At 32.7% G+C, this 16,588-nt stretch overlaps 2 protein-coding genes across 2 annotated transcripts; one reads left to right on the plus strand and one right to left on the minus strand.

Moving 5' to 3' along the window:
* Positions 1-139: 139 nt before the first annotated feature.
* On the plus strand, positions 140-6,908 carry ND-49 (NADH dehydrogenase (ubiquinone) 49 kDa subunit). Its single transcript, XM_068766210.1, has 10 exons — positions 140-281; positions 526-641; positions 987-1,096; positions 1,182-1,383; positions 2,548-2,735; positions 3,188-3,351; positions 4,129-4,248; positions 5,227-5,356; positions 5,588-5,733; positions 6,622-6,908. Exons 1-10 carry the CDS (start codon positions 187-189, stop codon positions 6,749-6,751), a joined length of 1,401 nt encoding a protein of 466 aa, XP_068622311.1. The 5' UTR covers positions 140-186; the 3' UTR covers positions 6,752-6,908.
* Positions 6,909-7,682: 774 nt separating this feature from the next.
* LOC137922736 (kanadaptin) lies at positions 7,683-16,392 on the minus strand. Its single transcript, XM_068765783.1, has 10 exons — positions 16,039-16,392; positions 15,484-15,616; positions 14,601-14,793; positions 14,011-14,188; positions 13,294-13,465; positions 12,642-12,790; positions 11,590-11,759; positions 10,643-10,825; positions 8,160-8,308; positions 7,683-8,076 (listed from the first exon to the last, which is right to left on the minus strand). The coding sequence occupies exons 1-10, from the start codon at positions 16,268-16,270 to the stop codon at positions 7,695-7,697; spliced, it is 1,941 nt and encodes a 646-aa protein (XP_068621884.1). The 5' UTR covers positions 16,271-16,392; the 3' UTR covers positions 7,683-7,694.
* Positions 16,393-16,588: the final 196 nt, after the last annotated feature.

Consider the following 16,588-nt stretch of genomic DNA (forward strand, 5'->3'; position numbering starts at 1 on the left):
TAAAAGTATTAATTCTGTATTTTCTATTTTATAAGTACAATTTCTTAGATTAGAATTAGTAATAAAAATACATTATGAAAGTGCTAACATTAAATTAAGATTAAAATTTGTTATATTTCAAATAAAAATTCAGGAGATAATTAATCTTGTCAAGTTTACGTCAATCGTAACGTCATTGCACCGAAAATGGCTTCGATTTTTAATGTTTTGCTGCGAAAATCAGCAAATTTAAGCCAATCTACGGCTTTGCTGAAGAATCTACCAGCAGTATACAATGTGAAGTAAGTATTTATTATAATGACTAATGAATCCATTGTCTCATTGTCGCCAAATTGATGTTTATTATTATGTAACGTCATAGGTTATAACATAATTTGATAAAAATTGTTATAATCAAATATTTCGAATTTTCGCTACTTAACCTAAAGTTCCAGATTAATGGAATATATTTATTTTATATTTCGAAGCGACGTTTTCATTTAAATTAAATACTACAATAAGATGACAGTGAAACATTTAATCCAGTTCCCAACGAAATGCGCATCGATGGATGCCTGATGCGGAATTTGTTAAACAATTCGAAGGAGCTGTGATGTATCCAGATGAAGTGACTTCGCTTTTGAAACACTTACCATACAATAGTAAGTAATGCAAACATCTAACAATGTACACATCATCTAGTATCTTTTGATTGCCTGAAGCATTGTTTTTTAAACAAAATATTGGCTCCATGAAAAGTCTTTCTTGTTGCTATATTTCGAGGCTTGCATGAACTATTGGCTTTATTATACTCATTTTAGATACACAGTGAAAAAACTAATCAGAAAGTTAATTATTTATAAGGTTTATCAGTAGGAATTATTTATTTGAAATTAAAAGCATTCACTTCTATTGCCTGTAGGTATCATTTTGCTAACATTAGGTTTAATTATGTCTGTAAATTAACTGCACAAGAGTGCATATATAGATATATTTATTTTAAACAGGTATTGTGGCACCAACTGAAAAGCAAGTGCGTAACATGGTATTGAACTTTGGACCACAACATCCAGCTGCTCACGGTGTACTCCGTCTTGTCTTGGAGCTGGATGGTGAGGTAATTTACTTTATGTATTAAGTATACTCAATAATTACATTAACATCAGTATGTTTAATTTCCTATTAACATTTTTATATTATAGACTGTACGTGCAGCAGATCCACATATAGGTCTCCTTCATCGTGGAACTGAGAAGCTGATAGAGTTTAAAACATACACTCAGGCGCTCCCTTATTTTGACCGCCTGGATTATGTGTCTATGATGTGCAATGAACAATGCTACAGTTTGGCAGTTGAGAAGCTTTTGAACATTGATATTCCAATTCGCGCTAAGTATATTAGAAGTAAGTCCATGTTCTCATTACTTAAAGTAATATAAAAATACATTTTTTTTTATTAAATTTATATCCAGTACGATTGTTTTCCTCAAATCTAATTGTGTTAAATAAGTCAAAATCATTGATATTAATGAATGAGACTTTTATTTCATTTACATGTATCTGTACAGTTTGGAGAAAAGGTTCTTTTGATATATAATTTACTTAATATACTGTGAATCAATAACTTAAATAATTTTGACCACAATATCCTAAAACTTGCCTGTAACATGGCTTATCATCTCTTGATGTTGTTGCTGTTAGCCTAAAGGCTTTTATAGCTTCTTTGGAGCCGAGTTCTCAGAGCGGAGGGGTCAGTGAACTTAAAATGTAACATGAATGGGTTACTTAAATTGAAAGAGGACAACTTGTCTAACATTTTATTTTAAAATACTCCTGTTATACCAATGAACTGGATCAAAGTTATTTTTCTTGATGATTTTACAATCCCGTATCTAGTTTATGCTAGGATAGTGATTTAGCTTTCTTCAATAAGGCCCATTATCTCTTCTCTACACATATGTATCTCTATGACATATTAAATGTTACTAATACATACTGCTTGTGTCCAATTATGTCTCATATATTTCTATTTATAACATTTCATTATTCCATCAGACTACTGACAGAAGTCATTGAATTCTAATAAAAAAAATGTAACTCACTTCTTAATGATCATTACCTTTATGGATTAAATGCGAAATAAATGTTTTTTTATTAACAATTTCAATTTAGCACATAACTGTTATATGTGAGAAGATTCAAATTTACTATAATTTGTGAAAATATTAAGTTTCCGTGCAATTTTTTTTTTCATTCAACCTACATATTATTAGAAAACTTATATAAAAATGTTAAAATTATTAAGCTGTTTTCAAATTATGGTGTAACCTAAGAAAATGGGGATCAATTCATCAATTTTTATTCATGTGTAAAATATTTTTTAAATTACTTTTTGTTTTTAGTTATCTTAAGCTTTTAATTTGTTAAACAAACATGTGAGGATGACCATGTTATATTCTGCATTTAATAATGATATTAGCTATGCCTATATTAGAGAGACAATGTTTAGTTTATGGTATCTTTTTCTCTGTCTGTTTATGCCTAATTAAAAATTTATTGAATTATTAGCTTTATATGCTGAGCTCACGCGTATTCGAAACCACATAATGGCGGTGGCAACACACGCTTTGGACGTGGGTGCACTTACTCCGCTCTTTTGGCTCTTTGAGGAACGTGAGAAGTTGATGGAGCTGTATGAGCGAGTAAGCGGTGCTAGGATGCACGCAGCATACATTCGTCCGGGAGGTGTAGCTCTTGTAAGTAATCTCGGAAAAAAATATTAGAAATTATTTATAGTGGTCAAAAAACCTAAGTTTATTATAAGTGTGGGAAATTGGAAGTGGCAGAGGGCAGACCACATAACGCACAGAACTGACGACCACTGGAGTAGTAAGGTTTTAAAGTAGATATTATACACTGGCAAGGAAGCATAGGAAGTCCATCCATGAGGTGGACAGACAGTTGTGTTAAGGTTGTCGTAAGACCTTGAATATAGTCTCTTTCAATAAGCCCTATTGGAAATTTCAGGATGAGGCCAATGTCAAAGGATGTCTTACAGCTGAATTAATCATTGATTCTAGTTTCTACCAATTAAGACCTATCTGGCATTCTTCTCAAAACAATTACAATACATAAATAGTAAATGAATGTATAGATTTATTAGTTTAAAAAATTCCTCAATGTAGATAATAATTATTATTATATTCAGGACATGCCGTTGGGTCTGATGGATGACATCTATGAATTTGCCAAGAAGTTTTCTGAACGACTTGACGAGGTTGAAGATGTGCTCACCACTAACAGAATCTGGGTTCAAAGGACTAAAGACATTGGAGTAGTAACAGCTCAAGAAGCTCTAAACTATGGTTTCAGGTGATTTACAAAGTAACTGTAGTTATAAAATATATGTATTATTTATTATAAAAATAAATACTCCACCAAATGATTTGCTAAGAGCAAAATTCGAGCATTGCACAATAAATTTCTCATGTTGAAAAAAATGGAAGAATTGAAAGTAGAATAATTTCAACAACACTTTTCCAACACAAGCTACAAAGTAAATAAAATTACCCCGTCCCTTCATGTACCATAAAGAGAGAGAGAGTTGTATTACTGTTCCAGTTTCTAGGGATATTAATAGTAATATTAATAAAAGTAGAGTTAATGAACAGTGGTAGGCCAGCCGTAGAGGACTGAGATATGCGGCTGTAGGCGCGGGTTTGATTCCCAGGATACAATCTCATATAATTCACACTCTGCATTAATTATATAGAATTGCTAATGCTCACAAACAAGTTTCCGGAGAATGAGCAGCAGTCTTTTGTGTACCATAATACCACACAGCAATCCACAACCCGCCTGCCAAGTCTGACGATTATGGTAAATACACACAAAGATATCTTTAGGGCCCATCCCTTGTAGTCACATGCAGTTGACGATGATTGTGTTACAGTATGAAAAAAATAATCATAAATTAATTGTTATGACAATTTAGTATTTTTCTTTTTAATGTTTTTTTTATTGTACATGCTTAGTCTAGTTTGGTTAATTATATAGTACTTTAGCTGGGTTTATTTTATTTTGTTTCTAATTTTTTTTGGAGTTTGTAATAAATTGTTTATTATAAAAATCAATATTTCCTGTTTGTAGCGGTGTGATGCTGAGAGGCTCTGGTATAAAGTGGGATCTCCGTAAATCTCAACCCTACGACGCATATGAGTTTGTGGAGTTTGATGTGCCCATTGGAACTCATGGTGATTGTTATGACAGGTAAGTAAATTGTCTGCAAATTTTATATTTATAAAGTTATTCACAAAAACTTATCTCTTCATTTCTCTTCATCATCAGTTCAGCAATAGGATGTCCACTACTACACTACACAATATAGGCCTCCCCTATAGACATCCATGACATCCTCAACAAGCTTTTCGATCTTCTCTACTATTAGATCACAATAATTAAATTAAGAGTGCTCTTAGAAAACTTAAGAGTGATTGCTACAATTGAAAGTCTTGTGTTCCTATAATTTCATTGAATCTTTGAATGACTAAAGCTGAAAATGCATTAGTAAACTGTAAATATATATAAATAAATGTATGTTCAATATCTATCTGTACTCGTTATATTTAAAAACCATGCATCTAATTACAGTGAAAATTTCATAAATATTTCTGTATATCACCAGTAAGGATTTGGACAAATATTTTTATAATTAGTTTATGTTTGAGGTATCAAAACTGCCTTGTTATTTTGTTTAGATTTTTAATTAAATGCATAATAAAACAACGCGTGAATGTGTACACGCGTTGCTTTATTTGTTGCTGCATACACGCAAATTCATTTACACATCAGAACCAAAACATTTATTTTTCTTAATTATGTAATGAATGTATACAAGGTGTAAAAAATTGGTTTATAGGTGTAAAAACTTTAAAGGGGTGAACATACAACTTTTTATTATCAAAAATCCTTAAAGCTTTTAACACCCATAACATATTTCAACAAATTTTTAATTTTAAGTAAATTAGTAATATATTATTAGGGAAGTGTTGCCATGATAAACAATATTAGCTTAATTTTTATTGGGAAAGTAATAAATAGCACATCAATTGAGTATTACCAAAATTTTAATAGTTATTAATAGTTGACTTCTCAAATGTTAAAATATATATTATTATGAACATTAGACAGTAAAATTGAGTAGAATTATTTGTCAAACAATATTATTTCTTTACTATTTTACAACAGGTACCTGTGTCGTGTAGAAGAAATGCGTCAATCTTTGCGCATTATCGATCAATGCCTCAATAAGATGCCGCCTGGAGAGGTTAAAACTGATGATGCTAAATTAACACCACCTTCCCGTGAAGAAATGAAGGTAACCTAGTAGTGTTATTACCAGTTATTAGACAATTTAAAAAGATTATTGTTAATATGTATATATTATTATTTATTATAAAAAAATATTTTTACAATTATAACAATTTTATGTAAAGATATTATTTATGAAGAAGTATAAATAATAATAATTATATATAAATATAGTAAATATAAACAATGTAATTTTGGGACCAGATAATAAAATCTACTCTTATTTTTATCATTCCAGACATCTATGGAAGCCTTGATCCATCACTTCAAGTTGTTCACCCAAGGATACCAGGTGCCTCCAGGTTCCACATACACTGCTGTGGAAGCGCCGAAAGGAGAGTTTGGGGTCTATCTAGTCTCCGATGGCGGATCTAAACCTTACAGGTATAAAGTGCAAATATATTTGAAAAGTTAACGTTTCGCGTTAGACAAGTGAAAGGTATATAGAAAGTAATATTAGTAGGTGGCTTACAATTTATGTATTTGATTGAGCACGTTTTTGACACCGATTAAACTAGGATACTTAGATCTATGTTCACCAAATTTTTTTCTATGAAATTGTAGAAGCTCCTACAATAAATTTTTACAAATTAACAAAAGGAATCTCCCTGTGTACAACACTTTTTTGTGTTTTTGCATGATTTCTACTGACGGAAATATTCCTCTACATGTATACATCAGACCACATGTGTACACCTTGAGAAAAATGCAAGAAAACCCAGATTTCATAGAAAATAGAATCCGATTGATTTCACCTATAATGGCATCTTTCAACTTAAACATACTAGGGTTCTGAAAAGCACCCATTGTAAAGTAACACGAGTTTTTTGTAGACACTATTCTTAACAAAGTAGTAAAATAACTAATTTTATAATTTATTTAGTATCACTAAAAATCTCTGACAAACTGTAAAAGTTTTGTTTTCTCAAAAAAAAAATAAAAACGAGCACTCACATGTACAACATTAATCCCTCTTTTTTACTAATATTAAGAGAAAAAATGACACTAATAAAAACTAGACACTTAATTTTTTTTATACAATTAGAGTTATTTATATAAAATAGATATAGCATGTATCTCTATTCTATATAAATAACTCTAATTGTATATAATATTTATTGTAACTAGTATAGTTTTTTTCTCTAAATTTGTTTAGATCAATGATATATAATTATATTGTGAGCAATAAATGAAGTATTATTAATTTTATGAAGCTTAGCGAAAGGTATAACACTGAAGGAAGCACTTGTAATGTAATTTTTTTTTATTCAGATGCAAGATTAAGGCGCCAGGTTTCGCCCATTTGGCTGCGTTGGAGAAGATCGGCAAGAACTCCATGTTAGCTGACATCGTCGCCATTATCGGCACCCTCGATGTGGTGTTCGGTGAAATTGACCGATAAATATTACCCAGTTCAATAAATATAGCCAGAAATCAAGTGTAGAAATGTACAATTTTACTTTTAAGCAATAAATTATTAAGTAAAGCACTTGTTTTTATTAACGGTTATCGTAATTGTGAAATATAGTTGTTTATGTAATAAAGGGCTTGATCGCAAATTTTTATTTTATTTTTTGATGTTAAGACATAAAACTACCCTACATTCAGACAGATTTGCGATCATACGTCGCGAGTTTGGTTCCTAGGATTATATTCTAATAAAATTACCACTTTGTGTTGTCATTAATTGTATAAGATTGCCACTGTTTATGAACAAGTTTCCTGAGGATAGTCAGAGGCGTCCTCTGCATACCATTATTTTCCTAAGTGCGATCACCAACATACCTGCCAAGCTTTTCTGCCAATCTTTTGGGGAGACCTATGCTTTAAAAAGGCGTGTATGAGCTAAAACCGACTTTAATCCATGGTCTAACTAGGCGGCTCTGAATGCGTCGCGAGGGAAAAGGCCAATGGCATTCGCCTTCATCGATCACACATTTATTATGAACACAAACATATAACCACATTTTAATAAATTATAAGCCATGTTCTATTTAGTATATCTTTTTTGACCAGGTTTCCCTTTTTATTTTGTATAAAATAATTATTATCTAAGCTATAAAATTTTAAATGATCACACAAACGCTACTTTAGAAGCCTGTTCCAAATATGGATCGCTCCTGAGAGGCCTACGTTCATACTTCATGTCATATAGAGATTTCGCAGTAATACCTCTCGCTCATGCCTCTACCCATACAAATTACCTATTAATTAATTTGTTTATTAATTATTAGAAACCTGAAATTTTGATTATTGTAATAATAAAACTATCAACTTCCAAACAAGTCAAAAATTTTAAAATAAAATAATTACAAATTTCTAAAAGTTTTTTTAATCACTTAAACCTACTCTTTTTCCTCAATTTCAGGAAGATCTCTGTCCGATTCTTGATCGAAATACCCTTCTGGTACAACATAGTCATCTGGGGGGCGCATAGGCCCATAAACTTTCTTATTAGCTGTTCCTTTATTTTCTTCTTCAGCCATTTTACTACTAGTATGTGTTTTATTGTCAGCAATGTCTTCCTCTGTTTTTGGTTTGTCTTCTGACTTTATTTCGGACAATAAATTTTCATGTTTAACACCTGATGTAAGATTCTCCGGGACATCTTTAGATACTTCAGATTTTTCCTCATCAGAGTCCATTTCCTCAACAAATTCACTTTCCTCTCTTTTCACATCTAGTTTTGCTTTTGGTCGCTTTTCAGAATCATCTTTCAGTTTTAATCTGTGGATATTCATATGAACAAGATATGAATTGGTTTATTGTTTTCTATTAATGTTATTATAATCAGTAAAAAATTTACTAACCTTTTTCCATAAACAACAGAATTTGTTCCAACTTTCATTGTCATTTTTTTATCATCCTTCTTGATAATCGGTGGCGCATGAGCTGGTCGTGCTATCTCTACAAGCCTGTGGGTCTTGGCTAGCTCTACCTTCAGTCTTTGTATGTTCATCTAAAAGAAATAATAAGGAATACATCGTTGTAAAATATATGAAGAATGGCTCAATCGCTTTGGGTACTCTTTTAAATTTTCTTTAATGAATAAGAAAGAATCTTATGGAAACAAAATCTGTGATAAATAGTGAAAACATCACTTTTTTCCCTACACAAATTGAATTAAATTATAACCAAAAAAGGTTTACCACTATATACATAAATATATATATATATATATATATATAAATATATATGTATATATACATATATATATATATATATATATATATATATACGAGGGTGAACCAAAAAATTCTTGGAATCAATATTAAAAAATGCAAAGATTTAAATAATAATATTTTATTTTTCTACATAATCTCCCTTCAATGCAATGCATTTAGAATAACGCGTTTCTAACTTCCTTATTCCTTGTGAAAAACAATTATTTTCTTGACTCTCGAAAAAGTCCTCTACGGCAGCTATAACCGCGTCATTATCGTGAAATTTTGTTCCACGAATTTCCTCTTTTAATTTTGGAAATAAGTGAAAATCACTTGGGGCTAAGTCCGGAGAATATGGTGGGTGGTCAAGGAGATTGAAGCCAGCACACCGGATTGCGTTGAGCCCAACTTCAGATCGATGAGCAGGAGCGTTATCTTGAAAGAACAACACGCCCAACGACAGTTTTCCACGACGTTTTTCTTTAATCGCTTCACGCACTATCGGGATTAAATTTGCATAATAGGGTCCAGTAATCGTCTGGCCTTTTGGCATGTAATCAATAAAAAGGATTCCTTCACTATCCCAGAACACAGAGGCCATAACTTTGCCAGCGGTAGGAGCAACTCGAAATTTCTTAATGGATGGAGAGGATGGTCGTTTCCAAGACATGCTTTGTCTTTTAGTTTCAGGATCAAAATGGTGGACCCACGTTTCATCCATGGTGACAAGACGACGGCAAAAATTATCCGAATCACGCTGGAACATTTCGAGATTACGCTTGGAAATTTCCAAACGTCGCTTTTTGTTTTCGTCGGTTAACATTCGTGGCACCCATCTTGCAGACACTTTTTTGAACCCCAGTGAATCAATTAAAATGGATTGAACGCTACCAAAAGATATCTTAAGGATCTCAGCTATATGTTTTATAGTCATTCTTCTGTCTTCCAAAACCAGATTCTCAACCTTTTTGACATTTTCTTCTGTAACGGAGGTTGAAGGCCGCCCAGAACGCGGGTCATCTTTACAGCTTGATCTACCTCTTTTAAATTCAGCCACCCAGTACGCAACCGTAGAATAGGGTACAGCATCACCCCCTAATGTCTGCTGAATGTCCAAAAAAATTTCCTTCGTAGACATTTTTTTCAAACTGAGATATTTTATCACCGCACGTAACTCACTTTTATCCATAATTATGACTTTTTAGCAACTCATTGCACAAAAAAATTTATTACATGCGAACGAACTGACAAAAACAAGTGACAGTCTGCACAAATATAGTGTGATACACACTCTTTAATTTGAATATCGAACTTGATCCAAAAAGGTTTCATATATATGCACTTCTAAGAACTTTTTGATTCACCCTCGTATAACAGGTCCACGTGCTTTGCGAACATAAAGAATCTAAACATCCCTTAACACCCAGAGGGTGTAAGCGTGCGATCGCAGGTCGCGAATTCGATTTCCGGATTACAATACTATACATAATATTCACTTTGTTCTTTGATTGCCACTGCTCACAAACAAGTTGCCGAAGAATATGCGGCAATATCCACGACGTAACACTACACTGCCTGGCAAGCTTGGCCAACATGGTATCTTCGTTAGTCTTATAGAGGGCGTCTATGGGCTGAAACATCGACGATTTGGTTGTTACTAAATTCTTAGAGCACTCGCGTATTAATTAGAGCCACCGCAGCTACAGGTTTGGTTTTTTAGTCGTTGTCGAAGTTTATTTACTCTGTTTTTGAATAATTTGCCACAAATTTTTTTTGTAGTTTAACAGCACATGAAATCTCTCAAATCTGTAGCTGCGGTGGGATTAATGTGTAAGTATAGAGATAACTTATCATAGCTGTTTACTATTAAGACATTAAATCAATAAATAAAGCGATTACTTTTCAAAACAACCCAATCATTTTGACGTCAGTTAGGGATTAAAAGGAACTAAGGTATAGACAAGAGAGTGGACCGGAATCGCCAGTGCTGCTGAGCTATTACGCAGAACCAAAAAAGGAAGAGAGCAGGAAGCTGATAGCCAACCTCCACTAGTTGGAGAGACACTTCAAGAAGAAGAAGAAGGTATAGACAACATTTAGTATAGTCATGTAAGACTTGTAGAACAAACCTTGGTTTTAGATATATCTGCTTTAACGCCCATGGCTTGAGGTCTAGCCGCGAGCTCGTTCATGTATGCGTCGAGTGCATCAGCTTCGTCGCAGCCCACTTTAGGTTCGTTGCCGGCGCGCAGTCGCATTAGTGACTTCTCCTCTTCACTGATCTTGCTTTCGATCTCATCTATCTGTTTGAGCTGTGAAAACAAAACTTATATCGCATTTCATGTATTTCAATAATGAATATAGTAGTAGTAATAGCTTTTTTTAAATTGGATTTAAAACACACACACACACACATTGCTTATGTATGTCTAGCTAGTATGTTGGTAGCGCAGATGTGAGTATTAATATAATGATGAAATTATGGAAAATCAATCATTAAAGTTAGGCAAATATAAGGAGGGAATTATAACAAGCCAATCACTCAAAGATTGTGTAATAGGGAGATCGTAGAAGAAGAAGTCGACAACATAGCTGACCACAAGAGACAAGCGATGACCACGAATGTGTAGGGGCGGCAAATAGGTCATGAGAAGTTGCTGGGTTCCCCAAAACCCATTATAGGTCATTGTGACAATCTTTAGATGAGGCCCATGCCTTGCAGTGCACCAACTCACATGATGATGATGAAGAATATATAAAATTAACGAAATTATGTGTAAAACTGAAGAGATTGGTACACTGCCGATGACAACATAAATAGTATTCTTTTTTTAAATTAAATTTTCAGTGTACCAATCTTCAATATCTAGCGGAACTAACTTTTAGAGAAAGCTATGTAGCATTAAATCCTCATTTGTTATAATTATCAAAGATGAATGCAGTTGAAGCCAGGTAAATTATTTTTATCATTTCCATAGGACACTGCTGTATTCTTTTTTTTTCATACATATATAGATTACCAAAAAGACTGCTTGGAAGCAGCCTTCATCCAGTGTCTTCTGACGAATCAACTTACCAGATCATCATACGTAAGTGCCTTATCATTCTTCTCTACAGCCACTCCGTGCTTCATCATGCGCTGCTTCCGTTTTCTCTCCACGTGTCCAGTTCTGTCCAGGAAGGAGTCGTCATCGGAGTCGTAGTAATCGTCAGCACTCCAGTCTCGCTCCTTGCGTCTACGGGATTCTGTTATTACATATGTAATTAATATTTTTTATTCGTTTCTTATTAATAAAAAACGTAAAAAAAAACTGTACTATATTCGTCAGACAGAGAAAAGAAACGTTGCACAAGCATGTGTAAGAAACAGATGATTGTAATGAGCGTCACCAATTGCTAAGGAATTAAAGATTAGTTTATATATGACTACTTTTTAACGCTTTACTTGACATTTAATTTTTTAAAATTACAAAATATTCACAATCTCTTGCGACTCTGCTATGTCTTGAATAAGGAACTAAAAATCCCGAGGGTAGTAAAAAAAATTTTACTTACATTATTAATTACTTTAATTTTAATTTAGTAAGAATGTAGTTATGAAAACAGCAGAGAGGCAAGAAGTTATATCAATTTCCTACTTTTGTCAAATAAGCAGTGTGCAAAACAATGTAAACAACCAACGTCCCTTCCAAGAAACTCATGAATGCGAGGGATGTTCATCAGATGGTCATATCATTAGTTCTGGGTTAGGCTCCAGGAGAATCGCTGCTCGCCAGAGTACTAGCCGAGACTCACAGAGTCCCAAATCGACTCTTCGGTAACAATATAATAAGACATATACATTCTTGTATAACTTTTAAAAAAATAAGTCTCGGTTTGACTATGTATTGCCACAGATACATTATCAAGAAGAGGTTGCAAGTTTTTTTGACTATTGATTTCTGAATTTCTCACAAGTCTTAATAAGCAAGTATATGTGTCTAAGTGCAAACAATACAATTTGTCCGACATTTTGCACTAGTGTAAACGCGTCCTTATCTCTATATTTAATAAACGATATAATTTGTGCTTCTTCTGGTGTTAATTCTGTCTAGCAAATACAGTATATTTGTTTAATTTGGCACTGACCGTGTTTTGATTGTCTAAGCAAGCCTGCCCTATCTAGGATCCGACAAGCTTCAAGTGCACAGGCTACTACAGCTTCTTTTTTCTTTCCACGATGTAGAACTTCGGCCACAATAGGTCGACCCCGGGCGTCATCGATTGGTAGTTCTACCCTAAAAGATGGATTTACATTTATTTTATTAAAATTTGTTGTGAAGCAATTAAATGAATATGAATGGTATATAGTTGTTCCTTAAATGTAGTTAACATAAAGCAAAAGTAGCATCCACTTTTAAAGAACCGAGACCAACAATGTAAAAATCGAATGACTGGTCTTGCATCTTGGTTAGCTACTTCTGGGACCTTGACTTCGTCGGTCTACCTAGTCGGGGGCATATCCAAGTCACGTTTTCGGCTCCTGGTCGCCACTCGATTATTTTTGGCCCCAAACACAGGCAGTTGCATGAACTATGTGCTCCACAAACTGTCACTTCAGACTCGCTAGTAAAACCAATTATATTTATATATTTATTAACAATATAATTTAAAAGAATTACTAAAATTACTTTGTTTACTAAAAATATGTTGTAAAATCATTATTAGTTTCAAAAGTTTATTACATGCTAAACCTTTATTTCAAAGTTGTAACAAAAAAATTAAGCAAAGAATTTATTACCTGCAAATGAACTGGCCCACTCCTCTTTCTTCACAATTATAATTTAGCTCATGTCCTTCTCTTTCAAAGTACCCACGTAAAGTTTTTTTAGGGTCTGTTAGGTAAAGTTCCTCATTAGCGGTTGCAGCGTATGGGTTGTCAGCAAGGTCTGTTTCTTCTTCAGCGTCCTCACCTGAAGATATTTTAAAATAATTTTTTTAAAATATAATGAAACTCTACTGACAGGCAAAGGTTATAAGGCGACAACAATCACTAACATAATACACACTTGTAATCATTTCAGTTTGTTTAAAATAATTTAAATGAATATTTTTCATTATTTATATAAACTCCCGGTCTAAATGTATATAACAATGAATGTGTTTGTCTAAAGGAAAACTCGATAATAGTTCAAATTGACAATTTTTTTATATCATCATTTAAGCAGAAGTAAAGATCTCATAAAGATAATAAAAACTAAAAATATATGTAATGAAACAAAAAAATATTGTGCTCCAAGTATTACTAAAAAATAAAGTTATTACAAAATTTCAGCATTGTACAAAGTACAAAACTTACCGTAGTAAGTAATGGTTGTTTATTATTAAGATATTCAATTAATAAGTATTCTAAGACATTTATTATCGATTTTTATTTTTTATGGGACTGCTATAGACTAATGACTTTTAGCAGTATGAAGTCTGTCAGGGTAGCTAGTATTAATAAAAAAGAACTCACCCATCCCCCAGTCAATTCCTTGTTCCTCTCTCCGTTTTTCTTCATCCAGTCTCTCTTTTTCTAATCTCTCTTTAGCCTCCTCTATCATTTTTGCTCTATTCAGTTTCATGTCCAATGCTTTTTGCTTTATTTCTGTTACTGTTAATTCTGATTCACCCTCGCAATCAAAATCTGGACCCTACATAATATGTAGAAATTTCAATTATCTAGTAACTTGAAATGTCATTTGAACTAATTTTTATAGATCAATTATTTTCCTACTCTTCTATCTCTAATTTACAAGGTATCAAAGAAAAGTTTATTGCAATGTATATAAATAGCTGGTTTCTGCCCACATTGTGAACTTAATGAACAACCTATACAAAAAGAATTTTGTAATATACTTAGCTGACCTCTATTTGGTGAAAGAATTCTCTCATAGCAATTTTTTTAAACAAACGTTATGATAATTTGTAATGGGTCTATAAAGTTTTTTGCTATCAAAAAATACATTCACTCCTTTAAAATTTTTATAGTTAAAACCAATCACACGATATATTATATAATAATTACTGTTGTACAATTTAATATGTAGACACATATTTAATTACCAGCATAATATAAGTCCTTGTACTATTTCCAAACCTTATCTGGTGACCAACTCTAACTCTGCTGTAGTGTTTTTCTTTTAGTCTTTCTCTATTAAGGAAGGTGCCATGTGTGCTTCCAAGGTCAAACAAATACCATCCACAGGGTGGTTCACCTTCATCAGCAAAAGCTTTGTATTGTAGGATACAATGGTGTCTAAAGCAAAAAAGGTCAAAAATTAAATATAAAATATACAACTCTATTTTACACAAGGCTATTTATAGCTAGCACAGTAAGGCAGGGAGCAGTAGTTGTGATAAATGCTGAGTCTCAGTGTTTTGTAATGGTTAGTGTAAAATCTCCTGGGAATGCCCCATGGAGTGGTAAAACACGTGTAGAGTAAATTAACAGTGGTAGTTGTGTTTCGCATTGGTTACCGCACACACATTTATCACGACTACTGCTGCAAAGCAGAAGTAGGTATATATTAGTCCCTTTCTTAATTAGGATGGACTTCGGCAAGGTAACGGCTGAATCTATTAGATATAATGACGAATGGTCAGTCCAGAGCTAAACAAAGTATCGGGAATAGCAGATTTAAGGGACTCCTTTGCTTGCCTGACAAAACTTTGATAACTTTAGTGCTCTTTATGAAGCCCATTCCAGAATTGAAGTGATGATTTCTTGTGGCGGGCCAAAAAACTTTAGTAAGTTCTAGAGAGATTTCACTTTTATACCTCTGCGCTACCTCTACCTCATACAAAATATTCCAGGTTATTTTGTTGACTATGTTATAGTACTTGTTTATAGTGAGGGCTTTTGTAATATTTGTTTTGTAGGAAACAGTGTATTCTGCTAGTACTATGTTTTTCAATATCCTATAATAGAAGCCTGGTCTAAACTTACCTTGAAATAGTTGGATGGGCCATAACTACATCACAATTTGCCAGCCTACCAAAGACATAGAATGGTTTAGTGATTAAATCAATTTTCTCCATAATCATTCCTGATTTTAAAACTTCAAGTGCATAGTCAGATCCTAAAATGTAAGAAACATAAATAAAAATTGTAAACACTGGCTATGATTACCATTAGGGTTATATTCATAAACAAAAAGTAACAAGTAGCCTAAAGAAGTTATGTTAGCCAAGTACATTTGTAACACAAAAGACTTGCCAAAAGTTGTGTATCAATCTTAATAGCTCTCCATTAATAAGCAGTAAAAAAATAATATTTTGGGGCTATGAGTTTGTGCAAGCTTTTTTTGAAACGTGTGTATTTTGAGTGTTTCCTATAACATTAGGAGTAATATGTAAGGTAAGTTTTTAGCACTGAATTGGAGCAGCTAAGGCCGAAAAGGATAGATATCAATCGATTTTAGAAATATAAAAACACTTAAAACCTAGTGTTGAAATAATAACTGAAATAAGAACAATAATAAATAATTGTTATTCAACATACCATCGGGACAGACACCTGACCATTTTGGCTCTTTATAAGGTATAGGAGTAGATTGTTCTTTCATCGATACCGCAGGAGGTAGTGAATTTTTTAAGTTTGTTTCTGATAAAGTTTTACTATGTTCTTCCGTGCTTTGTATGTTTGCTTTATCACATTCTACAGTTGCTTTTTTGGGAAGTTTTCCGATACGTCCAACAAGTACAGGCCTTTTAAACTCTGTTCGTTCCTCCATTTTAAATTTATTAAAAAAGAAATGTTCTATTATGGAATAGTATTTTACTAAAATATAAAAAAGTCATATATAATAAATTAACTTATTTATAGTTATAAATATACATCATTACTAAAACTTTATAACTGTAACGAAGTGTTGACAATGACGTTTAATTAATGAAACCCTCTTGGAACCGTACAGCTTATAACATATTTCCATAGATAAAAAAATACTAAACAAAATATTAAAAGATAACTTATTATCGGTTTCTAATAATTAACTATTTGCATATATTTGTTTAGTATTTTCTTTGTAAATTTATATAAATAAATACAA

The sequence above is a fragment of the Battus philenor genome, unplaced genomic scaffold, assembly GCF_028537555.1.
Source record: "Battus philenor isolate CCGP_79_NKW_IND1 unplaced genomic scaffold, ilBatPhil1.0.hap1 SCAF_20, whole genome shotgun sequence".
Lineage (NCBI taxonomy): Eukaryota > Metazoa > Arthropoda > Insecta > Lepidoptera > Papilionidae > Battus > Battus philenor.